The 27,353-nt window shown below is 42.5% G+C and overlaps 1 protein-coding gene and 1 long non-coding RNA gene across 5 annotated transcripts in view; one reads left to right on the top strand and one right to left on the bottom strand.

The window, feature by feature from the left end:
* Positions 1-1,785: 1,785 nt before the first annotated feature.
* On the bottom strand, positions 1,786-3,649 carry LOC135992859 (uncharacterized). Its single transcript, XR_010606783.1, has 3 exons — positions 3,409-3,649; positions 2,393-2,485; positions 1,786-1,838 (listed from the first exon to the last, which is right to left on the bottom strand). It is a non-coding gene; the product is annotated as an uncharacterized LOC135992859 (long non-coding RNA).
* A 165-nt stretch (positions 3,650-3,814) lies between these two features.
* Positions 3,815-27,353, top strand: part of USP4 (ubiquitin specific peptidase 4) — a 43,593-nt gene continuing 20,054 nt past the window's right edge. For 2 of the 4 annotated variants that reach the window (XR_010606782.1, XM_065642252.1), the window contains exons 1-12: positions 3,815-3,975; positions 4,098-4,225; positions 4,476-4,606; positions 7,674-7,800; positions 8,955-9,100; positions 9,356-9,417; positions 17,675-17,818; positions 18,445-18,562; positions 21,293-21,466; positions 23,290-23,448; positions 25,656-25,880; positions 27,120-27,203. Coding sequence is in view for 3 of the 4 variants with exons in the window: in XM_065642252.1 (XP_065498324.1) it covers positions 3,815-3,975; positions 4,098-4,225; positions 4,476-4,606; positions 7,674-7,800; positions 8,955-9,100; positions 9,356-9,417; positions 17,675-17,818; positions 18,445-18,562; positions 21,293-21,466; positions 23,290-23,448; positions 25,656-25,880; positions 27,120-27,203 (1,659 nt within the window). In the remaining variant the exon portion in view is untranslated. The remainder of the gene's footprint in view (positions 3,976-4,097; positions 4,226-4,475; positions 4,607-7,673; positions 7,801-8,954; positions 9,101-9,355; positions 9,418-17,674; positions 17,819-18,444; positions 18,563-21,292; positions 21,467-23,289; positions 23,449-25,655; positions 25,881-27,119; positions 27,204-27,353) is intronic. The other 2 variants (XM_065642254.1, XM_065642253.1) reach the window with 2 other exon arrangements.

The following is a 27,353-nucleotide window of genomic DNA, read 5'->3' as shown; positions in this document are numbered from 1 at the left end:
CTATCAGCCCGCGGCCGCCGCTGAGCCCCCCACGGCTGGGGAGCGGATCGCAGCACCGGCTGCTGTCCCACCCCACTGCAGCCCTGCCAAAAAGGGGCTCTGGACGAGCTCACAGCTCAGAACAGCACCTTACATCGTGATTATTCAGAGCTGATGGCCAAGGGATTTGTTCTTTCTAGCTGTCTGGGGCTGCGCGAGCAGAAAAGCGAAGTGGCAGCCCCCGAATAGCACAGCCACACCAGCAGAAGCACAGCGACGCGGTTCCAGGATGAAAATCAGCTGTGCCAGCTGGAAAGCGAATGGTCCTAGTGTGAGCACACCAGCAGGAACGCTGCAGCGGAGATAAAAGCCTCCCAGCCCTGTTATCCACCACCTCGTTTCAGGGCCAACTTGTAGCCCCCGCCGAGGAGCAGGGCCCCGCGCAGGCTCTAAGCCCAGCCGTGCCCGGTGCTGTGAGCGGAGGGGACGGGGACATTTCGCTGCAGGCAGCAGCTCAGCGCTGAGGGCAGACCTGAGGAATCCCAGGTGATTCCTCAGGGATTATAAAATGGGCCAGTTCTACTTCTGCAGTTCCAGACAGAAACAGACTGACTCAGTAGGAAAGCTTAAAATAAATAAATCAATACTGCTGCTTCGGCATGCGTGGAGGCTTCTGTGGCTTAAGGAGGTTGTGCTGTCAACATCTCCCGTCTGTCACATCTATACTCCTACACTCTATTTTTTTTCTACTTCTACACTTCTCTTGCAAACAGCTAATCCTTCTCTTAGTGTTCACCCTGCTTTTCCATTCTTCTGCATATCAGAGACCCAAATAACCCCACTTCCAGAGAATGCGCCTGCTTCTCCTCCCCACAGGGGCCCCCTGCCCCCTTCCCTGCTGATAGTTGCCATCAACTTCTTAAATCTTGAAACAAGTTCAGATATTTGAAGCTGTCAGGAGTTTTCCCAAGTGCTTTTGTTTGGTGGTTGTTTTTTTTTTGGGGGGGCTACCTATAAGACACTTGTTTATGCATAAAAGGGTTTTTGTTTTTATTTTATTCTTAGATTTTCGCAGTGCCAGTCTGTGGAGTTCATAAAGACCGACCATTACACCAATAATAACCACCTGCAAGGAAAACTATCATTTCTGCCCCGTCTCCCTCTCCTGGGTCCCCTGGTGTTCTGCCCACCAAACCCCAGCACATCTCCTGCAATCATGGCTAGTGAGATGTGGTGCTCAGAAGCGACAGCTCAACGGAAATCCCATCAAGTGGAGCCGAAGATCTTTCTTACTCAGCCTGTTAAATGGTCTTTTAGCTATTTAAAATTCCTTTCTCCTCCTGCTGAGCTTTGTTGCACCTGCTCACTTTTGAGACAGCTTCCAGTCCCCGGTTTTGAGCATTGCCATGGTGAGGCGGGCAGGAAACCCCCGGACGGGCTGGGATCCCCTGGGCACCCCTCGCGCAGGAGCAGTGGAGACAAGCGCAGGAAGGCAAATGGCTGAAAGGAAGAGACAGGAGAACACAGACACCCTCATCGACAGAGAAACTGCAATAATGTCATTTCCTAGGACTGAATCAGAAAGTTTGGAATGAGATGGTTTTAATTGTTTACTGCACTTTCTATTAGGAGCAGGTAATTCATCAGCAGAGTGAGGTCAGCCATGTTACTATCTCAGGATAGCTGACTCATTTCAAAAACACACCCAGGCTTGCCAAAACAGGGCGTATTAGCTTCTTGAAGCCCAAAGGGGCCCTGCCCTTTGAGAAAAGCAGGACTCAGTAAAAGGACTCAACTCTTCCTGGAAGGAGAAGACGGTCTTTCTTCTTTTTCAGTGTCAACTGGATGGACTTCCCCTGCTGTCAAAAACATGAGAGGCCGTTAGCACGTTACCCTGGACACTGCAGCACTGCCAGCCCAGCCGCCCCCAAACCCGCTGCCAGGAGAGCATCCCCTGCACGCTCACAGCCCAGCACGTCGCCCCCGCCTTTTTTTCCATGAGATAAATGCATTTCCACCAGATACTGACCAGTGCTGCAGCTGGTGTGTCCCACTGACCTTTCGCTTTTTATTTTTTGTGAGAGGCTGTAATATCCCACAAACCTACTACTCTGCTATACTTCAACATTTTTCTGCATTTCCATGAGACAAATGCATTTCAACTGTAGTAGTTACAGTCCTAAAATTACATTTGGCGCTTTGAAGGCAACCATGAGGCTGACGTGGCCCCCGGTGAAATGAGTTTGACAGTCCTGGTCTATCAGTTTAAAGTGGGTTTTTTAAGTCTCTGAATCACCGTGTGAATCCTTCTGTTTTCCCACTTCTCAAGGGTGGGCTCCCTACACAGCACAGAATGTGCTACTAGAGAGACAAATGCCTAAATCACCTATCGAGAGGTTCTTTCCAGAGATACCTTCAAACTCCTGAGCAGTCTCCAGCTGGTTACTCAGACTTGTTTTCAACAGTTTGAAGTCTCCTTCCTCAGCCAAGGCCCTGACCGTGAAGTCTGTTACGGGGGGAAATGGAGCAGTTAACACCAAAACCACACAGCCCGCACCCAACGCTTCTGCCACCTGCTTTGGAAGAGGCTGCCTGGGGGGGACCCCCTTTGTAGGAAACAATCATCTCGCCAATGTAATAGGCCCAGGCAGGATCTCTCCGCAAAGCATATTTTATTAATCGTTTCGCAAGACCAGGTGTCCTACCTAAAGGGAGGCACACGGGACGGGGCAAAAGCCCCTGCTTACATTACCCTAATCCCGGCTGCAAATTCCCTGCCCCGTTCCCCACTGGCTGGTACCGCAGGGTTTACAGACCACCCGCCCCTGCCTCAGTTTACCTGTCTCATTCATCTAACAACTCCCTCCCCTTACGGATTTATTTAAAATATGGACTCCTGGCTCTTTGGTTACCCTTCCCTCTAGCTTAACTTTTCAAATACAACGATTAGTTTGCATTCCAGGATTCGTTTGAAGAGATTTTGTTTTACATTAAGGATTTATGGTCTCTCAGTCCTTCCGACCCCGCTGGGATCAGGCACCAGGTCCCCAGTTTTGTAAAAAACAACATTCCTTCTTCAATGGCTCCTTGTGAAACAAAGAAATAAACTTAACAGCAGAGTCAATTATACTGTTAAGCAGCATTCTTTATTTTATCAGCGCTGGGGAACATTGGGGATCATCCTCCATAAGTGCTCCGACGACTGGATGCTCTTGTGTTGTTTATACTCACATAATTATTACATAGGCATTACAATTTTTGAAAATTTTGACATACATCTATATTAAGAAATAATTTATGATGTTAGTTATTTAGTTTCTTACTTACACCTATTAATTATTAGTTAAATATAAGCCAAGCACACTGCTTCTAAACGATGTACCACTTATGTCTCTTGTCATGCAGAAGGATCTAAAACTTGAAAAATACCCCCTCGTTTTGCAGCTGGTCAGAAAGCATTTATCTTGTGTCAACTGGTTAATGATGGGTACGTCTTTTGCAACTTAATCACAGTACACATTCACTTGGCAGCTTCTCTTCAATTACACCCTTGGCTGCGGAGCCAGCTCGGGGACACGGCCCAGGCCCGGCGGGGACGAGGCCCCTGGCGCCCCGAGGGCTCCACCCTGGCTGCTCGGCGCCCCGCGGGCCCCAGAGCCCCGGGGAGGGGTGTCCATCCCGCCAGCAGCCCGGCCGCGGCCGCCGCCCCGGCCCAAGATGGCGGCGGCCGCCACGGCGCCCGCAGCCCCTCCCCTGCGCGCGGCCCCGCCCGGCTCGTCAGCGGCCGCGCGGGCGGGGCGGGGCGGGGCCAGCGCCCGGGGCGCACCCAGCGCGCATGCGCACGCGGGCCGACATCCGCCCGCGCCGGGGCTCGCGCACCGACATGGCGGCGGCCGGTGGCGGCGGCGGCGGCGGCCCGGAGTGGCCGGACACGGCGGTGCAGCGGGCGGAGCTGGGGCCGCTGCTGGCCACGGCCCTCAGGCCGGGGGAGTCCTGGTGAGTGCGTCCCGCCGGTCCTCCCCTCCGCCCCTTTCCCCTCCGGGCGGCGGGGCCTGCGGGAGCGGGCCGGGCCGCGCCGCCGCTGAGGGGGCCGCGCCGGCCGCTGCCGGGTGTTGCAGGTACCTGGTGGACAGCCGGTGGTTCAAGCAGTGGAAGAAGTACGTGGGCTTCGACAGCTGGGACATGGCCGGGGCGGACGATCCCTGCCTGTTCCCCGGGCCGGTGGACAACTCCGGTCTGTTCAGCGGTGAGTGGTGCCCGGCGCGGGGGCTGGGCCGGGCTCGGGTCGGGCACTCCGGTGCGTGGCCTTCTCGTCGTGCACCTGTCGCTTTTGCGGTCCTGTGCTCTGGGAGTGCACAAGCGGCTGTCCCGGCCTTGTGAGCGAGGAGCCCGGAGCGGTTCCTGCCTCCCCGCGGGGTGTCGGTGTTCATAGGAGCTGTGTGTAGGTCTGGAGCAGGAAGGATTGTGTTTGATGCTTTCTTGCACCTCCCTTCTAGATCCAGAAGCTCAGAGTTTAAAAGAACACCTCATTGAGGAGCTGGATTATGTATTGGTTCCCACCGAAGCCTGGAATAAACTGGTAACGTGGTACGGCTGCATAGAAGGACAGCAGCCTATTGTGAGAAAAGTAAGTATGGGTGAACAGTTATCTTCAGCCTGGTCTCCTTACCTGGTCTCTGCCAAACGTAGGTGATGTGTATTTTGCTAGATGTGAGTTCAGACAGAATCCATAGCAGCTCATTGGAGATAATATGACGTCTTTTTCCCTTTTTGTCTGAAAGAATGACCTTCCAATATTACAGTTAAAGGGCCTAAATCTTCAGTGGTTCTCAGTTGATAGGTTATATGAGGCGAGAACCATGAACCTTTTTCTGGTTAGCTTTTTACATTATGGTTGTTTGGACCGGCATGGTGCTTTTATGTTGTATGGATTAGTTTGTGCTTTGTTGAAAAATGCATATTGTTAGTCAAGAGCTATAGATCTTCCAGGACAGAATGAGGCATTGGAATCAATTGTGGTTTAGTACAGATAGCTTAGGGACTTCCTGTGGAGCTTAAGGTGGTTCTTGTTTTCTCTTGCAAAATTCTGTTACTCTAAAAGTCTTGAGACTTATTTGTGGTTTTGTTCTGTAAGTCTTATCTTTGTTTGGTAAACAGTCATTAATGCATTCTGAGGATATAACCTGTTCCAGAAGGTGAAACTTGCAAGTTGCGTTTTTGGAAATCTGTCAGATGCTTGTTTATGGATGAAAGGAGTTTTGTTTTTATTCTTAGGGTTTTGCACTGACTAAATTGAGCAGTGCCAGTCTGTTGAGTTCATAAAGACTAAGTGCTACACCAAGTGAATAGTGTTGATATAATGTACAGAATTAATACGGGTTACATTTAAGTAGCGTTACGTTACGACAGAGGCTGCTGTACGATATGCAAGACCCTGGAAAGTGTGACACCTGAATGGTAAAAGGAAGTGAGATCCCTCTCTTGCAGACCCACTCATGCTGATCAGTGGTACTGGAACGTTGTCATTCAGTGTGGGCTAGAAATTGTACCTAATGAGAAATTTTGACATCTTCAGAAAGCAGAATGTTCCCAGGTTCACTCTGCTGAGTAGACAGAACTCCCGTGTAAACTGAAAGTGGAGGGAGTTTTGAATTGCTGTGAGAGTTTCAGTTTCTGTTTGTTTATTGTTAACCTGGTAGTTGAAGTGAGTTTTTTCGTTTAAAAGAAAAATGTTGAAGTATAGCAGAGTAGTAGGTTTGTGGGATATTACAGCCTCACACAAAAAAGTGAGAGATCAGTGGGACACATAAGCTGCAGCGTAGCACCTGAGTAGAATGTGGTCAGTATCTGGTTACAGAATTCTCCAGGTAGCATTGGAAGTAAAGCATTAAAAGCATTCAAGGACCACAAGTTTAATCCTTTTCATGAAGCTGGATCAACTGTAGTTATTACATCAAAATATCCATAAAAGTAGGATTTGGGAAGTAATTTTCAGGCATCTTCGTAATTTTACAAGCTGGTTTTCCATGCTATGTGCCTGATGATCAGAGACAAGTACAGGAGGTTTAGATTAGGTTTATTTGTAGTTCAGGTTTCTTTTTATAATCTCAAACCGTATTTTTGGGCAGTCTTCCATAGAGTCCCACTGTGTAGTGCATTAATGTGCAAAGTACAGAACGGTGCGCTGCTTCAGTGGCTGAACGTGTGTTGTGCTCAGATTGCTGTCTGACAGGATGACCTGAGTTTTACTTTGACAGAGAGCAAGCTACCTGATCGGACGCTGTTTTAACGACATCTGCAGGTGACTAGAGACTCTTGCCATTCCTCTCCTAACAGACACAGTGGTCTGATCAGAAACTTCTTCTTGGAAAGAGTTCTTCCATTTCTGAATACAGTTCTTATTTATTTGTTTCTTATAGAATCCTGGAGAACAGGAAGTTTCATTTAATGAAATTCCTCCTGAAAAAAAAAATTGAGAACTTGTGAATTGGTTCCTTTGCATTCTTCAAAAAAAAGTCTAATTTACCTGTCAAAAAGCTGTTTAAACAGGAAGTTTTACTTTCTGTTGTAGCAGCAAAATACTGAACATCTTTCCAAATGTGTTTGTTAATTATTTATCTTTAAAGCGCCTTGCACATCTAATACAACCCTATAAAGGTTCAGAAGAGGGAAGCATAATTTAGCCAAATTCTCACAATAAGTCTTAGTCTTAGTTCTTTGTTTCTTTCCAAAGCTAAGTAAAGTTTTTTTCTGTAAAATGGTACAGATGTAGATCATAGCAAGGCTGCTGTCACGAGAATGTAGTAGAATAGAATATTTCAGTTGGAAGGGACCAACAGCGATCATCTAGTCCAACTGCCTGACCACTTCAGGGCTGACTGAAAGCTAAAGCAAATTATTAAAGGCATCGTCCAAATTGCTCTTACACACTATTACTTTGAAAAATTATACTTGCCGGTTCAATGAAATACCATCTCAGTTTCATAGGCTTCATAGTTGCAAAGAACTGTGGAGAGAATTGAGGTGTGTTTTGTTTTGGCCTTTTTCTTCAGTTACATCAGGGTTGTCTTATAACTGGCCTTTGAAATTAGCTTTTCTTTCTGGCATAATGTATTTTATTATCTGTAGGTGAAGAGTGGTGTCTAGTCTTGCAGGATAACCTTTCTAAAAATATGCTCAAAGTTAGGGGATGGATAGATGTACCTACTGGAACATCCTCTCAAATGCAAAATTGATTTGAAAATGACTCTGACATAAAGGAATGTCACCAAAACCAGTTCTGACATATTTGTCTGGTTTTGCTTTTTTTTTTTTTTTTTTAATATATAGACACCTTAGCCAAAGGCTAGAGGCAAAATAATTTTTTTTTCTAGAATGATCTGATTGTGTGATCAAATATTTTTAACGGGTAATTAGCTTGCACTATCAGTTCAGCTGTGATGATGGACCTTTGGAACTTTGCACTGTGGAAGGAAAGCACTGGAATTTATTTCATTTTAAAAACAAAGCCCCAAAACAAGCTGCCAGAGGTTGTGACTGAATCTGGACTTCAGAGCAAGTCAGCGTTCTGTTTATGGCTTGGCTTGCAAGACTCCTAAAGACTTAAACTATTTAGACGAGTGTACCTTATGGAGGACTGTTCAGTATTTTAGCTTTGTGTTATTTTGTTAATCACATCTGCCTTCTGTTTGCAGGTAGTGGAGTATGGTCTGTTTGTGAAGCACTACAAGGTTGAAGTTTATCTTCTTGAGCTGAAGCTGTGTGAGAGCAGCGATCCTGACAATGTAATTAGCTGCCACTTCAGCAAAGCAGATACTGTTGGTAAGTGGTTCTCTGATACATTAACCTGTGCTCTGATGCTACCTCTGGAGATATTTTGTGCCCTCCAGAACAAGAATGATGTTGATAAACTAGAGCGAATCTAGTGGGTACTGATAGGACAGTTGGGGTTGGGGAATGTGGTGTGTGAGAAGAGGCCGAGGGAGCTGCATTTAGCCTGAAGAAGAGGAGGCTTTGGGAGGACCTCGTAGCACCTACGAGGAGGTTACTGCAACCTGGACTCAGGCTATTTACTGAGTCATAAAGCAAAAAGACAACAGACAATAGTCGTAAATTGAAACAGGACAGACTCCAACTGAATATAATGAAAACCTTTTCCCTATTAGCATAGCTAGACATTTGAACAGGGCCCAGAGAGGCAAGGGAATCTTCTTTCTTGTAAGTTTTGAACACCTGGTTAGGTAAGCCCCAAGCAGCCTGGTCTGAATTCTGTGTTGACTCCGCTTGGAGTGGTTGGACCAGGAACCTCCTGAGTTTCTTCGAGCCACTGTGATTCTGTGTGCAACACAGGGAGTTGTGGTTAAGAGCTTTGAGGAGTGCATTGGTTACTAACTCACGTCCTTAAGAAACATCCATGTCACTCATGTAAAGCAGTTCTGTCTCTGGTTCTCCTATGATTCCTTCTTCCTAGTGTATGCATGTTTTAGATGCCTTCTTAATGGCTCTTCCTGCACTTCCTGAAATTTGTCTCTTCTCCCTCTTTCTCTGTGTCATCACTATATTTTTCCCGTGTAAAAATGCTGAATGTCATCTGTCATATGTGCCCATAAAGATCCTTTATTTCACTTTGATGTATGGCTTGACCATAGTACCTGAAAACACTCCCTTCTTGAACCTGTGTTTTCAAATGGTGACTGTTTCACAGAAGTTGGCCTTTGGACAGGAACTTCTCAATGTGTTCTGAATGTTACTGGTTTGAGGACTTGATGGCCAAATACATGACTGAAAACAGAAGTTCTTCATTCTTTCAAACAAGCTACATGAGCAATTCTAAATTTCATGATACAGTTTCTACTCAAAGGATCTTGCGGGATCGGTGATGTACCTCTCTGCTGAATGTCTGGCTTGTCAGATTTTTTCAAAAGCACTCGTGTTTTAGAAATTTTGGTGTTGTTTGTTTTTTTCCTCCTGAACAGCTACCATTGAGAAAGAAATGAGAAAAGTATTTAATATCCCAGCTGAGAAGGAAACCAGGTTATGGAACAGGTATACCAGTAACACTTACGAGCAGCTCAGCAAGCTGGACAGCACTGTGCAAGATGCGTGGCTCTATCATGGTCAGGTAAGGGGCAGAACTTTTTGGTGTTTGGTTGGTTGGTTTGTTTGTTTGTTTGTGTGGGGGGTTTTTTTGGGGGGGGTGGTTTTTTTTTTTTTTTTAGATTCTCGCAAACTGCTTTCTCTGATACATAATTTTTTTCACTTTAATGCACTTTGAGCAAACATTGAAAATGTGATTTGGTGGTGATTTGGTGATGATTTTGCGAAATGTGTAGCAGACTTGCAGTTACCTTTCTTTATTATCTGAACTCTCTTTCAGGTTGTTCTAATAGAAGTGAAAAATGAAGATGGCACATGGCCTGGACAACATTTCCTGGCAAAGTAAGCAAGCATGTTCTCAAGTTTTCTGCTGTTTTGTCTAGCTCGTTTGCTTGGTTTTAGTGACCACATGTTCTCTGTGAAACCCTGGTTATCACTGGCTATTGTGGATTTCTTTGCTTCAGGTATTTTGAAGGAGGAGAGAAAATTTTTGAACATAAATGCTCTTCAGTGATTCTGCTGCTGGTTTCTTGTCTTAGTAGCAGTCTTCTGTTATAGAGCCCATTTCACATAGGTTGTGTAAAGATTAAATAGCTTGGGTTTCTATAGTGCTTAGGAGATGAAAGTGCTATTTACATTGAGCTAGTGTACTTAAAATCTACCTCTGAAGACTGCACAGTGGAAAGAAAAATAATCTGTCTTGTACCATTGTAGAACAAAAAGGATCTTGGAGTGTATTTCCAAAACTGCCAGCAGTGAACGCTCAGAGTTCTGGTAGTTCCTCCTTAAAAAGGGCATAGAAATAGCTGAGCAGCCCCTCCTGCCACCAAAGCCAATTATAGAAGCCTGTAAATATTGACACAGATACTCCCTCTCTACTGTCTAATTTAGAGATGAGTAAGAGAGGGACTGATGAAATATTGTGTGTATAGAGTGAATGGTGTAGAATGGAAGTTGCATGCAGTGATAAGGAACTGCTCTTATCAAGCCATACCACAGAAAGTAAAATTCTGTGATTTTACTAGTCTGGTGTCCTACTCCTTTTCCCATGAGCAGGCCATCAGACTTTACATTGATAAAATGTTTTTCTGTACAATACAGTTAACTTAAATGAGATCACTTGGCAGCAACTTCTGTGAGATCAAGATGTTACTAAACTTGAAGAATCGATCAAATAGGTCAGTGAAACCTATTTTGAAACAATTCTCTACTTCTGAGGTAGAAGGCTGGGTAAAAGGATCAGGAAAATGTTCATGGAACTATAACGAACATTCTGTAAGAGTGCAATGTGAAAAGCATCTAACCATTCCTATCATGTGCCTAACCGAGTACTGGTTGACGGTCAGTACTAGAGAGGCAGCCGTGCAAGACCAGTTCATAACCTTTTGTTTCCATGGAAAGCAAAGCTAAAAAGGAGCCTATAGCATTCCTGGTCCTCAGTCTTTTATTCTTTTTCAGCAGCTAGTCTGATAGGTAAAGACTTTTAATTAACCTCTAGTGATACTTTAATGAGAATGGTTATCAGTATGCAGATTAATATTTTCTAATGATGTAGAAATAAAGATTTGTTTATTATAATGTAGAATGCATGAAATTGGCTTGATGCCGATAAAGGTGGCTGAAAGAATTGTAGTAAGACATACATGTAGGATTATCTGTTCCTTTGTCTTGGCTAACTATCTCCTTTGCCAGGATCTTTGCTAGTTAAGAAACTAAGGTGTATATTCCACATTGGTTTAGCAAGTTCTACTCTCTTGCTCTTGTGGCCTTATTTAGTCTTGTAGGTTAAATGCATAATAGCTGTTTGTTCAAAAACACTCTTTGGGAGGACAAAGAGGGGAAGAAGCAGCTGGACTGCCCCTCCTCTTCAGGACTGACACTGGTGTGTGCTGATCAGCACACGAACTGCTGATCAAATCAGAAGGGCCTGTTGAAGTGGCCAGGGCAAAGGCTGTTTCTCAGGAAAGCAGTTGTACTTTACTGTCTCTGGGTTATAACAAGCCTTGCTGGACTAACTTTGTGCCTCCCTGCGCCAAGGGTGGCTGTGTCATGTACGGCAAGTCAGGTAGAAAGACTGGACTTGAAAATTCTGTGTTTGAAATGGAAGGAGGAAAAAGTTGAGAACCTATTCTTTCATAGATGTATGATAACAAAAGATGACAGTGAGCAAATTTTCCTGTTAGGTTCAGTGATGTCTTCTGTGCTGTTTTATGTCTTTAAGCTACTAATATTGTACAGCAATTGCCTTGATAACCCCAAACCCACATACGAATTGCACTCATACTGTTGAAGATAATGAGGAATGCTATACTGGATCTGGCCCCAGTGTGCGCAGTAGTGTGGGCAGTAGCAGATGAACATAGGAGGAGTAAAAAAAAGTTCCCTGTAAGAAGAGGGAGTAATTAGCAATGTATCTGCTGTGGTGATACTGCTGTGTGTCCGCAGCCTGCAGTTCAGACTTTTCCTGAGGTGGCTGAGTCTAGATATTTATGTTGAAATATATGTTGACAGTCTGGGGGGGCTGTTGTTCTGCAGTTCTGTGCTGCTTCTGTCATGTGTTGTCACTCCTGTCAAATGGGAGTGGTCTGGTGACAGTCTAGGCTGGATCATTTGTAGATGTTAAGTTTTCTTTCTGCTGCTCTTTCAAAGGTTATTTCACAAAGCTTTTAACCTATTTCTAAGGGATTTATATTTAAAAGAGAAATAGTGAAGCTCTATTTTTCTTTGTTACATAATATATTTTTAGTGTGGAAGCTAAGTTTAGCTTTTCTTTCTTGAATCGTTGCATTGCTCCATATTAATGTGTTTAGAATTGCTCTGTGCTTTCCTTTCACGTCAGTCATAATTCTGAAGTTCATTTGGTTTTCTTCCCCTTTTCAACATGTTTTCTTATAAATGCATAAATACTTCATACTCTTTAGTTTGTACTTTGTTTGAATATTCTCCTCCTAGTTCTCATGTTTTATTGAAAATCCTTAATTTTTTCAAGACACTCCTTTTCTTAAGGCTAGCTTAGTATTTCATTTAGTTCTGAATACACTGTCTAAATTCCACCTCCCTATGAAGTTGAAAGCATAGGGCAAAGATTTCTTATTAATCTCAGGTTGAGTCTTTTACTTAAGTTAATCTTGGAGCAGCATGCATTTAGTTGCCTTGGAGAGCAGCAGTTTAATAAATAAAATCATTAATAAAGCTTTTCTATATAATTAAAAAAATAGCTGCTTTTTTAACGATGTCGTTTCATTTGCCGGGTATCTCTGCAGGCAAACCTCAAGTGAAAGCGTACTCTGTGACTTAAGTGTGTTTGAGTTGATTTTTTTTTCTTTTTTTTTATTTTTCTTCTGGAAATACTAAATGTCTCCACTGCTGTGAGATGTTGCCAGCATTGTAACTGTTTCTGTGATCTGGTAAAAGACTCGCTGACCTGAAGCATAGGGTTCAAATCTCAGTACTGGGTTGGGAGGTGGTTTGTCTCTCCACGGGCGTTTGTCTGCATATGGGTGTTGCATTAAATCAATATTGCATGTTTAAGACGCCAGAAGCCAAAGGGAAGGTACAGAGTTCCCAGCCCAGAAGAGCGTAAATGTCCTATCCTGTGCGCTGATGAGGTGTTCAGGGTAGGTGACACTGCGCTAACATTGCAGAAAGTAATTCTGGAGTGAGGGACGTTCTTGTCTGTAGGAAACAACTGGTGCTGATATCACAAGGGAGTTGGAAGCTGCATTAACAGCATGACTAAGAAGGATAAGTGAGACTATCACCCTGAAAACCTGTTCTGCTCTTTTGTGAGGCTAAGCAAGTCTGTAATCTTGATAAGCTGTTAAGTGTTGTAAATAAACTTACATTTTGAAGTTCTGAAGAAGCTGACTCCTTCTAGCTGCATCCAGTGTCAGCAGGAACTGCAAATGCTCTGTGCTGAGGTGTGGTTTGGAAGAAAGTTGTGTAACTCCAGATTTTAATCCTAGCTCAGGAAAACATTTTGTTCCAATATTCTTTTTCTCAGCTGGAGAAAATACTGTTTAGCCAAGACCATATGTAACTTTATATTTGAAGTTCTTTCTTTCAGCTGCATCGCTTTAATACTTAAAAGCTTATGGGAGAGATTTTCTGTGTTTGGAGTTCTGATGACATAAACCAAAGGGGATGCAGAGCGTTCTGCTGTGGGTGGAAGAGCGGTGAGCACCTGCATTGCTGCAGATGTGCTGAAAGAGCCTCGGGAAGCTGGGAATCCACAGCATTCCCTGCTCGCAGAATCTGCGTGCGTGAGTTGACTGTGAGGTGGGTGTGTTCCCTGTCCTGAAGACTCTTTCCCACTGTTTGCTGCTTGTCAGAGGCACTGGGCTTCTACCAGGGGAAGCCACCTCTCCACGTTTGGCAGCCTTCTGCATGTTTCCCCAGCCATCAGGCAGGTTGGTGTTTTACAGAAAAAACGCTCTTAAACTCCGCAGTAGTCCTTGGCTGGAATATTGAGAATGTGCCTGGCCACTGCTCTCTGTTAGTTTGCTGCTCCCTAAGGAACAAAATACTTTCTTCTTGTTGTAGTTTGAAAATGCTTTTATTACTAGACAAGATTTCAGAAGAGGGAATGGATTATACTTATTCTAGAAACTTCAGAATTGGAGGCATTCTTTGTATCTGAAGTGGAGTCACACATGGAACTCAGTCCTCTAATTGTTACCTATAAAGCTCTCAAAATAAAATCCTGAGCTAGCAGAGTTCCAGCTCAGTCCTGGCACACACTTTTTTATCCTGGATATCATTTTATTAGCACAAATAAACAAGAAATCATGTCAGATCTATAAAAATAGCACCCTTTCCATCAGGTATTGCATTTGAAAACAGGAGTGAAGTTGTATTTAGCATCTGCCTGGTAGCTGTCTGCCTCCCTTTGCAATACACAGCAGAAAAATACCTTTTGGTTCTTTGGTTGCTGTTTCTTCTGCCTGTTCTCCTATTTGGCACTGTATACTTAGGGGACTTTATTTTCCCCACCTGGCACTGCCCTCAGTAAAAATGTTGAGGAGTTGTTGCTTAGTTCACCCATCTTGTAACACAGGAGGATTTTCTCAACTACTCCCGTCTTGATTTAGACATCTGTTCAACCCGATACAACATTCAGTGGTATTACATGCCAGGCATTACTATACAATTTTAAGACCTTAGTGGTTGATAAGTATTCTGTAGGTACATAATACCATAATTAAGTGCTCTTTCATATTTAAAACTCGTCTCCTTCTCCCAGTTCCTTGTGTGCTGATGATTCCAGAGGATCCCTTCAGCAACAGGGCTAAATGTTTTGTGGTCAGATCTTTATTACATGATTTTCAAGTGCTTGAGTTTGCAGCAGATGGGTATGTAAGATAAGGAGACTTTTGCATGTAAGAACTTTCTAAATGAAAATCCACTATGGCCTCTGCTTTGCTAATTAAATATAAGTTCTAGCTTTTCCTGCTTTGACAAAAACTTGTCACAATAATTCTAATGGTGTGGGTTTGTGTTGTGGGGGTTTTTTTTTATATTTGTAGTTTAAAGGAGGATTAATTGTACTGTATGCTTTGAAGGCAGTCTCAACTGAATTGAAATACTTTTCCTATCTCAGTCTTCTAGCCACTCGAAAGCCTTTTACAATACTTTTTTCAAGCTGTTCAGCTCAGCAGTTTTTCTGTTCATCAACCATATGGCCTCACAATTTCTGTACTAGATTATTCTAACTTTGTCCTCTTTATGCTGCTAGCCTCCAGATTTCTCCTCGCTTGCCATTTGTGTGGGTTTTTGAAAGGTTGTGTGGCAAGATGTGAAATTGCTGTCTTTGATTGACAGGGCCAATGTGCGTCAGTATTGTGAAGCACGAAGTTGTGTACATGGGGATGGAGAACATGAGCCCAAAATAGATGCTGGACTCTGAGGGAATGTGATTGCGGTGTTGGTTCTGTCTCCTGAATGTGAGCTCCTGTAAGAGCCTTGAGGCAAAAGCAAATGAATAACCTCAGTGATTCAGCAGGGAAATGCTGAGTGTGCATCGGAAGACTTTTTCGATTACTGGCACACTGGTAAAACTGTGTGTGGAATGATTGTGTCTTGTGAAGTTGTCAACAAATTTGAAAAGTAGCCTAATGAGAGGTTTCGGAAGGAGCCAGGTGAACTGTTGAAGGATTGGCAAATAGCTTTTGTGCTAGAGGACTTAGAAGTTACAGTATCGTATCAGTGAGAAATTCGAAAGTTGATTTTAACACTTAAAAGCCTCTGTGGGATATGAGAAATGGAAATTGAGGAAGGAACTTGACAGACAGCAGATGGAGATGAGCACGAAGCAGTGTCCAGGTGATGAAGCCAGATACTCATGCTGCAAATGGAATGCAAGTTTCTTCTGACCATAAGCGTTATTGGTCACTGGAACAGTTTATCTGTGGTCTGCTGGATTGGCTCCTGCTGGTCACCGTGAAACCATGATGGTAGATTTTTCTAGAAGAGGTATTTTAGCTCATATGGGAGTTATCTTGAGAGACTGGAATTGTGTTTAAGCAGGAGGACTGATTCAGCAGTCACACCTCGCAGTCTCATCCTCAAACCTGTGAAATTATTTTCTCAAGTCCCTGCACTGGTGCACAGTTGGATGAACTCTTTCTTTGCTGTAGTTTACTCCTGAATAGATTCACTCAAGATCCTTGGTGACTTTGTGGCTTGTCTCTTATCTTTTCTTTCTGATCCATTTTTTTTTTTTAATCTTCCGCCATATTTCTTACATTTTGTGTGTGTAGCATATTATTGAAGTACTTCTTGGAACTCCTCAGTTGCCATTTGACTCTTGATTGTGCACTACCTCTATGCTTCTGTGGAAAATTTTGAAATCCCTTAAGGGTTCTCCTCCTTTTCTTTTCTCCTTAATTAGATTTTCTTCATTTTATTTTCTGAGCATCTTATTCTGTTCTTTCAGTGGGATCAGACATGTCAAGCAGACATGCTACATTTTCAAGTCTGGCATTTTCTAGATTGCCCTTCTTTGCTTCTAGATAATTCACTTCTACTTCAAACTTTGTAAATCTATTAAGAACACACTTTTTTTTGGCTGTTATTAGCTTAATTATTTTATTCTTGACCCTTGAAACTCCCACGTGTGGAGCATGAGCCTGATAATTGCTTTAGTCTAGACCCTCTTGTTCTCTCATTGATCTTACATTTGTGTCCAGGTAGACTTGAAGTTTCACCTCTAACATGTAATGACCAGAAGCTTGTATGTTGTCTCAGAAATGGCTGTATTAGTTATTTCGGTAGATCTGTTCATTCTTGCTAGTATACTTCCCAGTATAATTTTGGTTGTGCTGGCTGCTGTGGTTGGTTGGTTGGGTTCTTTTTTTTAGTTTGCTTCGGGTTTAGGTTGTGTTCGGGGTTTGCATTTTCATGTAGAAGCTCCTGTTTTAACTTGTTTCCTCTGTGTTTATTTTATTGCTGTTACATTTCCAAACTGGTGAGGCAGTCCAGCTGGTTTGCTTCCTCTTGGCCACTGTGGCTTGTTCTTTGTCTTGTAGTTTTTGCTCCACGGAAGTTTGCCAAGATTGTATTCTTAGTAGCATCTGAGCTATGAATATACATTTTATGTTTGTATTATTTGAGAATCAGGGCCACATTAAAAGAGATACAAGAACAAGCTAAAGCTTGAGGGCACTGTCCTCTGCTGCGCTTGGGCTGGATGAGCCGCTGTTGTGTGGCTGTTGGTGTCCTGCACCTTTTTGCATTCAGTTGTGCACATTTATTCAGGCAAAGATGGAGAGAGTAGACCATTTCCCAGTTAGAAATGAATTGGTATCGTGATAGTTTCTTTAAGCCTATTTATGTAGTACTATCTGATGGTTTTGCTTTTTTTTTTTTTTTATGGAGCCAAAGCTGTCTGTGACAGAGCATTGAGTTTTAGAGCCTTGTTGGTCTTTTGTAACACTGTGTTCTGGTTCTGTTCTGGACCAGGAGAGCAGTCGTGTGGAACAGCCTGGGATTCACAACCGGATAGACTTGAGACTTACGAACTTTTAAAATCCATTTCAATATCTCCAGTCTCAAAACACCGAGGATTGCTGTGCACACTGCATGTACATAGCAATGTGTCTGGCCTCCAAGCAATGTGTAATAGTTGTCAACTAGGCTCAGTAACAAACTGGTTTGTGCCTGCCCTGGTTATCTTCGTACTAATTAATGGTCTGTTTGAGTGGGTGGTTTGGTTTCCAAGTAGGAAGGACTTTGCCATTTTTAACACGGGGTGAGTGTTTTACAGTCTTAAGATTGGGATTTTTTTTGCTTGCTTGTTTCAAGATGTTTTGCTTGTAAACTTCAAGCTTGCTTCCCTGTCACTCCTGCCGTCTGAATTACCTACTTATTTCAGTCTGGGACCCAGATTTTGCTTTAAGCAATAATTGTTACTTCTGATACTTTTGTCTGAGGTTTCTCTTCCAGACAAGTGTTTGGAAGTGTGATCACACAGATCAAAACAGTAAATTCTGTGTGGGGGAAAATAACTGTAACGTGGCAAGTCCTCGGAGTTTTGTGGGAGGTGGGGCTGGGGGTGAGAAAAGTAGTAGCACTGTTTCTACTTCTTTTTCCTTTTTCCCAGATCAAGCACTGCAACTAGCAGAAACTTTACTACCTCTTCAAAATCATCAGCAAGTTCTTATTCCTCAGTGTCTGCCACTTCTGGCATTACTAATGGTGATAGCAGTAACTCCTATGGACTGAACAGCTCCCACTTGGGCAGGGGGTAAGAGCAGGAATGTTCTTTTTGTTTCTTTGTCCCTTATGTGAGTAAATACTCCTGTGTACCCTTGCCTGTATAGAAATGGAGTGTGATGGTGCTCTGTGAGGAGTTCTGCTACTCTTCTGTACCTGTTTATCAATCTTTTTGCTTTTGAAACCACTGCGTTCTGCTGTTCCCTGCTCACTTGCACAAGTAGCGCATGTTCTAGAGCTTACTAACTGCTGGGGCACTGCCTGGTTTTGAGGTGATGTGGGGTATGAGGGAAGGGATTAGATTCTTTTCTCCATCTGCCAGTGTGGTGGTAGCCTTTCCAGGTAGAAATCATAATTTTTGTGTTAATTCCTAAAGTATATCATATAGACTTTTGCTGCCTGAGGGTAGTGTGCTGTGTACTTATAGACAGAGAAAAATAATGTGTTATGAGCCATACATTAATTAATTTTAAGTTAGCACATATACTTCACATTCCTTGTATTCAGTAATAGCCACTATGGAGAAGCAGAAACATGTAGGAGGCTGGTTAAACAATTTAATTAAGCAGGTTTTTAACTCTTATTTAATGTGACTCTTAAACAGTATTGAGAATTGGTGAACCCATTGTGGAGTTCACTGTGTTGTCTTTCTTCCAGAGGTTCTGGATTTGTCTCTAACTCTTACAACTGCAGGGATGGTGCTTCCCTGTCACAACCTGGACTCTGCGGACTCAGTAACCTTGGAAATACCTGCTTCATGAATTCTGCATTACAGGTGAGAATTGGCAAGAGCTCTCTTTAGAATTAAATAGGAAAGCAGTCTTGCGGAGATCGTGGATTGAAATCAGTGGAGAGGAAAACATGTTTTAATGTGATTCAATGAGGAGACTGCGACTGGAATGGGAAGGAAAAACAGACAAGCAACCAAACCAACCAAAAACCAAAACCAGCAACAATGCCCTGCCAAAAAAGCCCTCCAAACCTGAAACCAAAAACCAAAAAACAACTCCAAACCAAAAAAAGCAGTTCATATTTAGGTTGTGCTCTGCATGTTAGTACTATAAAACATAGCACAGCGTGAAGGATGCCTGGATCTGAAATATGTGGCTGCTGAAAGGGCTGTGGGGGAAGCCATACCAAACAGATGCTTAACTGTAACATAAGGTCCTAATGCTGTGTGTGTCCTGGCAAAAATGGCCTAGTGTGGAGGACGTTTTAACTTGTGTGTGCAGCATAAGCGACGTGAGCAGGGCACTGCACACAGTTCTGGGGTCTGTGTTTAAAGACTCCTAAACAATTGAAAGTGTGAAAAGCCACAGGAAAGGTGCAGGGTGATTGTGTGGGGTGGTAAGGTTGTTACAGTTATGTAAAGCTAATAATTATTAGTCTGCTCTTTTAACTTAATCTCCTATTTGATTTGTTTCAAAAATGCAGAAACTTGTAAGGGATTGTTGTTTGCCAAGGAATTAAAACAAAATATGAGCTGACTTATACCAACTTTGATTTCAGCAATGGGCAAACTTGTAGTGTGGCACAAGTGCCGTGTAATGACTTCTGTTGCTCCAATGGCTTTGAAAGGTAGAACAGGTCTTAAAATAACTATAGTGCATTATGCATATGGTATTCAGGATACCACAATAAACTTGGGCTGCCTTGCTTTATTTAACAGGACTTAATTTTCAGTTGTATCATGATAACCTTAAACCACATCACATTTTCTTGGACTTTATAGCTAAGAGACAACTTTTTAAATGAATTTTGGTTGTCAAAGTAACTTAGTCCAAACACATTTCAATTTTAATGTTGCATGCAAGCTAGTAATGTCAAAGAACAGTTACTTTCTTATTTGTATTTTCCATTAGGCTTTAATTTTCTAGATATCAGTCTTTCAAATGCAGACTTCTGCCTTAGTTTTTGGAAATTCTTGGAATTTTGTCAGCAACAGTCTCCCAGCAAGAGACTGGTGTCAGGTAATAGCAATCTGCAAGCACTTTAATGTCATTTGCCTGGAGAAAGATACTAACACCAGGGGATTGGAACTGGTGAAGCACCCTACAGGCATCTGCTACAGGTCCTGACATCTCGGGCACTGAGAAAGAGCCCAGTTTTGTATTTTATTGATATTACAGTGCCTTGATGTCTTAGTAGTTTTGATCGTAATCTCAGACTTGGCTCTCTCATTGTTTGCTTATCCAAACCTTGCCATACTTGTCTGAGTGTCACTTCTTGCTATAAGCTTTGAGTCTTTTACTGAATTAGGGAAGCTACTCCCTGTGCTAGTTTTTCTTGTGTCCTGAGGTTTACAGTGATTCCTCAGGATGTATTAAATTATTGCCATGATAAAGTCATAATAAGTATGTAAATAGAGTAGATATAAGTAGCATACTTCCTGCCTTTAAAATTTGCTAACTTTTTGATTGGAATTTTTTAATGGCATCTGGTTCTTTGTAGGACAAAGTATAACTTGTGTTTCACCTCAGGGCTGAACAAAGACCCCTCTTATTCTCACTGCTGTTTATATTAGGATTTCAAGGTTAGAGAGCAGGTATGGAATGTGGACTTGAGAACATTAAGGTGACATCTCCAAAGACCTTCCTGACCTGTTCTGTATTGATCTGCTATTTAATAGATCAGTAAGGTAGCCTACCCTACCACCTCACTAATGTGTGGAAAAACAGGTCAACATACATTAACTATAGGATTTGGTAAGTGTTGACAGGACTGTGATTGTAAACTTCACCCTTCTGGCACTTGCAGGTTTGGTTTTGTGTCAAACTTCAGCACTACGCCAGGAGACTCTATTCACATTGAAGTGTCAGTGGAAGTTACAGAATAAATTAACAAAATGTGAAGGGACATAATACTAAGAGCAGATATATTCGAAATGTCTGTTTTTTTTCAGAAGTTTGCTTGCTCTTTGCTTTGCTGAACTATTAAATACAGTAACTTTAAATGAATGCTTAAAATTATTCTTCACCAGAGGAATGGAAGGTGACAAATGTGATGTCGGTTTTAAAGAAATTTCTGAAGGAGAACCAAGTTCTGCAGACCAGTGAGCCTTATGCTTTAAACTTACTAAACCAGTAGAAACTGCTCCACAGGTGAGGCATACACCTGTGGGCAAATACACAGTATAGGAAAGAACTCAGTGTGGCATCTGCAAAGAGAAACCATTTTTCAGAAATGAGCCGTCAGTCTTTTGAAGGGTGTGTTGTGTTTATTTCAACCATGCTCTTGAGTTGCAATGGTTAGTGTCCCACTCTCCCAATAATATTTGTGTGGCTGGTGGTTCTTGCTTGTTTGGTTGGTTTTTGTGTGTTTGTTTTGGTGTTTTGTGTGGTTTTTTGTTTTTATTATTATTACTAACTAAATATATACACAGAATTCATCTCACCGGTTTTAATAGCTTAGTACGTGTTCTGATGTGAAAGCCAGGTTTGTTATTGCATTGTTGCACAGATTTATTGTCCTGTGTAGTAAGTTCATCATCTTAATGCTTTTTCAGTGTCTGAGCAATACCCCCCCTCTGACTGAATATTTCCTGGAAGATAAATATGAAGCTGAAATAAATCAGAACAATCCACTGGGGATGAGAGGAGAAATTGCAGAAGCCTATGCAGAGCTCATCAAACAGATTTGGTCTGGGAGACACTCTCATGTGGCCCCACGTATGTTTAAAGTAAGTGACAGCTAATATGCCTTCCACAAACTTTGGTGTTATGAAAGCAGTAACGATGGAATTGCTTCGGTGTTGTTTCATGTTTTATGTAAATGCTTTTCAGGGTATAGGGAGGAATTTGCCAGTGAGTAGTGTCTTACCCTGGAATTCGTTACTGCTCTTTAATGTTAGTTAAATGCCTGACTTAGTAAATGACCTGAGAGCTGTTTACAGATAATATCAAAATGATCTTTGCTACAAAACTAGGCAAGGTCATGTGAATTGCTAGCTGTGAACTTTTAACAGTAAGAAAAGGTGTGCAAATTATAAATTTAAAAAATGAAATTATAAAGTGGAGAGTAAAATGCATCTCCTTGTCTATAACATTATTTACTGATGTAACGTTCACAGTGCTTCAGTGAAGAAAAAAAAAAAAGGCTGCTTTAGCTGCTTTCAGCTGAAATACTGCAAGGTAGCAGTTGAGGATCAACCCCTAGAAAAACTGTGGCTATGTCTTTTGTTTTAAATATAATGCAAAGATGCTCTAATGCTTAACAACATAATTAAAGCACCCAAGAAACACTGAGAGTTTGCTTCTGCAGTGCAGTCTCAGTATGTTGAGGAAGAATAACATCCCAAATGCATGAAATAAGCAATGACCTGATGTTAATATAGATGTGCATCCTGTTGCTGTTTAGGTTTTGCATGGTACAGTCTGGAAGTTGAGTGTAAATGCTTTTGAGACCTGGAGCAATAGACCTATGGACTACAGAAATCTGTCCTGTGGAGTCATAGGTAGTTCTGAAACAACAAGATGTGGTTTAATTTCTATGACTTGGAGTTGCTGGCACATCATCCACTACTATTAAAGTTGTTCTGTAAACTCCTGGTCAGAGGAAATAGGTGAATCTGTAGTGGATATCAATAGAAGTTTCTTAATGTAGACTAGAATAGGAATTACTCTTTATTATTTCCTAGTACAGCATCACTTGTGATTTTTCTAACAATTGTTGCTGATGCAGTGACAGTGTTAACTATCTCTATAATATAAATAGCCTTTCAGTTTGGGCTCCCTTGCAGTTGTCATCTTGAGTTGTAACATTGTACTGAGCATAATTCTGCAAGTCTGTTGGACTCCTTGTGTTTATGAGAAAACTAGTGATGGTCGCTAGGACTGACCACTCCTTTAGCTAATTGTTGGTTTTCCTGTGGGACCCCTTTCTATTGTTTTTTTAGAAGCAGGAACACTAAATGACAGCATTGTGAGGTAGCACTTATGAAATAACACGCTGTATGTGGGTGTGCTGTTTCTGTCTCTCACTAACTCAGACTGTTATCTTTCTTAGCTTTGTATCACATTTTTTAGAATAGCTAGAGATTACTGTGGCAAGGATTTCAAGCTTAGTTTTAAGCCAGTTTTGTTAGTTTGTAAGTATCTTCTGCAAGTGTTTTCAGTCTTGCAGTCCACCTGCTTCAAGATGGTACCTCACAGCAAGTCTGCATTGTGGAAACTCTAGGTTTTTGAGAGAGAAATTAAAGTAAAATGTATCAGGCAGGTTTTATGTACTGGTTGTTTGCAGGTTCCTAAATCAATATTGATAACTTAGATTTCTAGTGTCACAGCACTTAAATGCATTCTTCCCTCTCAACAGTAGGGGGAAAAAATAGTTGTGAAAATTATTCTGCACCCTTACTGCATTAGCATCCAGTTCAGTGTGGTCTTCTGCTAACATAAGGTAGCATGGAGTTGATCTCTGCAAAAGCCAAGGTGTGAGTGTTTTTATTCCTGTCTTTCACACATCGGTAATGCTTACAGCTCTCTGACTTTTGCTTTTGTGTTTCAGATGCAGGTTGGACGATTTGCTCCTCAGTTTTCAGGATATCAGCAGCAAGATTCGCAGGAGCTCTTGGCTTTTCTGCTAGATGGCTTGCACGAGGATTTGAACAGAGTGAAGAAGAAGCCCTACTTGGAGCTGAAGGATGCCAATGGCAGACCTGATTCGGTATGCTGCCCTTGGTTGAGGACAGGGCAGGCTGTGCTTCTGAGGCAGTTTAACTGGGTTTTATGACAATTCTTGACCTTCCTGCTCACCCGCCACACAAACATCTCCCCTACAAAGCAGTGCACCTGGGAGGGGAGAAGCCTGTAGTGCTTTATGGCCCAGCTGACTCTTCCTGATGCCTCGTGGCACGTTGCTGTTGCTCTGCCTTGCAGCAGGATGTCTATTCCTGTGCAGGAAGATGTGCTTGTGATACAACACTGACCCGGTTCTGCAGTGGAAAGGAAGGAAGTTGATCTTGCGACATAATGGCTGTAGTTACTACCGTAACCTTTCTTCCTAACTACTCAGGCCCACCATCTTCTACAGATAAGATTGAGCAGCAGCTTTTAGCACCAGTTTGAGGAGAGCGCTTTGTGCACAGGCCATCACACTTGCATGTGGACCTGGGTGGGACTGAGAGTGCTCTCACGTGGAGGTGCGGGGGTGTCCCTCATATAAGGGTCTGAGCACATGCCCTGGGTTTGGGGGTTATAGGCAGCCATCCCGGTGTCCCACTGGTAGACAGCAGAGTGTCAAATGAAATGGGTTTTTAGGCTAGACTTCTCGTGTGTGCTCCCTCATGGCCTCTAGACAAATGTCATCTGTGAGCTGGGTTTTAAACTAGGCTGAATAGGGTGCGTGAAAGCTCCAGTCAAGACAAGGAGAGAACCAGCATATAAATGACTTGGTACAACCGTAGACCTTGATGAATTCCTAGTGTTTGGTGAACTACCTGCTTCTCTATAAGAGGCTTAACTTGATTTTTCTTCTTTCTGGTGCTGTGGAAATGGGTACACTGATATTAAAGCAACTTTACATTTTATTTAAACACCCTTGGGCTCCAGTTACCCCCTCTACCTAAATAGACAAAAGTAATTCTCTTATGCCATTCTCCTGACAGAGACCAGAAAGGTCTCTTCTGTTCATTTTTTCTTTTTGCCTTTTCTCTGTCCTCTGTTTACCAGTCAACACTGCTATGTGAGCCCCATGTAGACACTTCTTGGTTCCTCTGAAGTTGGCAAACACCATGTTTGCATTAAAATGAGACACGTAAGAGTGAAATGTCTTTCTCTAAGTGAACTCGCACTCCTCTGTTCAGGCTTTTATCTTTTGTCATAGTACAAACAGCTGCAATATACTGACAAATGCGGAGTCCAGAGTAAATATATTAGGTGGAAAAAAAGCTTTAGGAGCCTCTAAAAGCCAGATACAATTCTTATATTTAGGAACTTCATGTGACTAGTTGTTTTTCATCTTAACTGGCAATAACTTCATGTCATTTACCTTTTCTTGCATAATACAGTGGATGTAGCAACACCTCAAGAAATAGCGGGTTTTGTTTTTTCCCCAAGAAATGTCGATAATTGTGGGATGGAAAGGATGCCCAACATGCCTTAATTTTATTTAGGTACTTCTCTACCCCTGATGAGGGAGATGTATGTATGCTTTGCATGCCTATCACTGCAGTCGTTGAAGCTTATTACTCTGTTCCCATCTCAGCATCCTGGTCAGTGACAGTAACATTGCAGTGTATATATACCTATGGCACTTAATTCGAGACGTATATAAAATATATAGTATTGTACCATAAACTAAAAGTCTCATGCAGAGAAGAGCCTCTGATTGCATTGAATAGATAAATGCCAGTTATCAGATGCTCTTAGGTAAGGAGTTTATAAGTTGTATTGTTAAAGCCTTCAAGGGATTGTAATTTGTCTCCTTTTTATACTTCCTTTGTGAGACACTGACCATCATTTTCTGAGAAGAAAAAAGCAGGGGCAGCATTCTGTTCCTGGTGGAGGAGAGCGGAGTGGATCTTGTCAGCAGCTTTGTCCTGAAGAGCAGCCTGTAACCCTGTCGCTGTCCCCTCAGCTCCATTCACGCTTCTGGCGTTGTGTGTGCCGAAGAATACCTGACCAAGTGACTCAGCTAAAATAGATATATTGCATTTGACTTGATGCAAACCCTTAGTTTCACTGGGAAAAAACCCTATTGTGTTATGTTATGCTGGACGCACTGGTAGATTTCCCCCCCGCCCCAACCCTTTCTGTGAAATTTACTCATCAAGTATCAGTTTTCTGAGTTTTCTTTGACCCCTGTGCTTGCCATGCTATTGAAGTGTTTGTGAGAAATAACTTTTAATGCATATATTTTTTTTCTTTTTATAGGAGGTGGCAAAAGAGGCCTGGGAGAATCATAGGCTGAGGAATGATTCTATCATTGTGGATATTTTTCATGGTCTTTTCAAATCTACCCTTGTTTGTCCCAAATGCTCCAAAGTTTCTGTGACCTTTGATCCCTTCTGTTACTTAACCCTTCCACTGCCCTTGAGGAGAGATCGTGTCATGGAAGTTACCTTGGTATATGCAGACCCACAGCATAGACCTGTCCAGGTGAGGCATGTTGAAGGCACAAATTTCTTATGTCTTTCTTGTGTCATCCAAGTCTTTCTCTTAGGTTTTAAAGTAGAGACTTTTCAAGTAATCAAGAGGACATTGATGTCCACCTTTGAGTGAGACAGGGTGGGATTTTTAATGTGAAAACTGGGAACTGAACATGTGAAAGCAGGTGACTTTGTAAAAATCTCAGTTTTTGAGACTAGAGTCATGGGTCAGCTGGAAGTGGCTTTACCTGTTCCTGTGATGGGATTCGCTGGATGTGAGGCGTTGCTCCCTGAAAGCAGTAATATGTTTGTGTTGGCATGTTTACCTGGTGTTACCTTGGAAAATATAAGGGTAAAACTTACCTAAATGGGTAAGGCGTCTGAATTTCAAACAGAAATGAAAAACAATCCCTTTTGGCGAGGAGGAGGCGCAGAATCACTTGATTGCTTTTGAAGTCTGTTTGATTTCCAGGTAGACTTTTCAATTTATTTATTAAGTGGGCCTGTGGGTGGGCGCACACATACCCAGCGCAACCTTGTGCTTGCCACATGGGTCAAAATGTGATCTGGGAGGCCCAGGCAGAGTGACTAGATGCCCTGATGGCAGATGAGCATTTACCAAAGGAAAAAGCAAAGCAGTTTTGGAGGCTCTTATTGGCAGTATTGCATGTGCTCTTGATTATACCTGCAGGTGGTAAAACTCGTGCTTTGTGTGTGCAATGACTAAAAGCATCAGTGTGATATTGATGCTGTTTTAGCCACAAATCCGAAATGTGACACCGTACAGGGTGCTATAAGGAAAGTACCTCCCAGCCAGCCCAGTGCAGTATGTCACACATGGTGTGTCCTGTGCTGGGTGAGCTCTGGGGATTTGTTTCAGTCTGAGTCCAGAACAGAACTCTTAAAATTAAGTAAACTACAGCCTGAATCGATGACATTGCTCATCGAATAAAGATTTAGGTGGCCTGATCTGCTTAGGAGGGTTGGTTGTTTTGTTTGGGGTTTTTTTTGCTGTGTTTTACTACTGGTGAGCCTGACCAAAACAAAAGGCCAGCTGTTCAAGGCTCTTGCATTCCCTCCAAATCCCTGCTTGTAAGGTAGAGCTGAAACCCAGAAGACCTTAAAGTGTGTGACCGTGACCTTAACTTAGCAGAACTATAAATTCAAGGTTTTGTTTCCATTTTCTTGCGCTCTGCCTTCCATGGGTTTATTTTGCCTGGTGTAAGCATGATGTTATCTTTGTTTCTAGTACCGGCTCGTGGTGCCGATGATGGGAGCCATCTCGGATCTGTGTGAATCGCTCTCCAAGCTCTCTGGTGTCCCTGCAGAAAATGTAAGGATAAATGTTTGTTCTTAAAGTATTTTGGTGACTTAGCTTTTAGATGGGTGATAAGCTAAACTTAACAGAACAGTAGCGAAACTCTAACAAGTTTGAATGCTGTTCTTTGGTTGGAAAACAAAAAGGTGGATGAAACAATCCTCA

This window comes from Caloenas nicobarica, chromosome 11, assembly GCF_036013445.1.
Source record: "Caloenas nicobarica isolate bCalNic1 chromosome 11, bCalNic1.hap1, whole genome shotgun sequence".
Lineage (NCBI taxonomy): Eukaryota > Metazoa > Chordata > Aves > Columbiformes > Columbidae > Caloenas > Caloenas nicobarica.
Note: the sequence above shows the minus strand (reverse complement) of the source record. Positions and strands in the feature narration are given on the sequence as shown.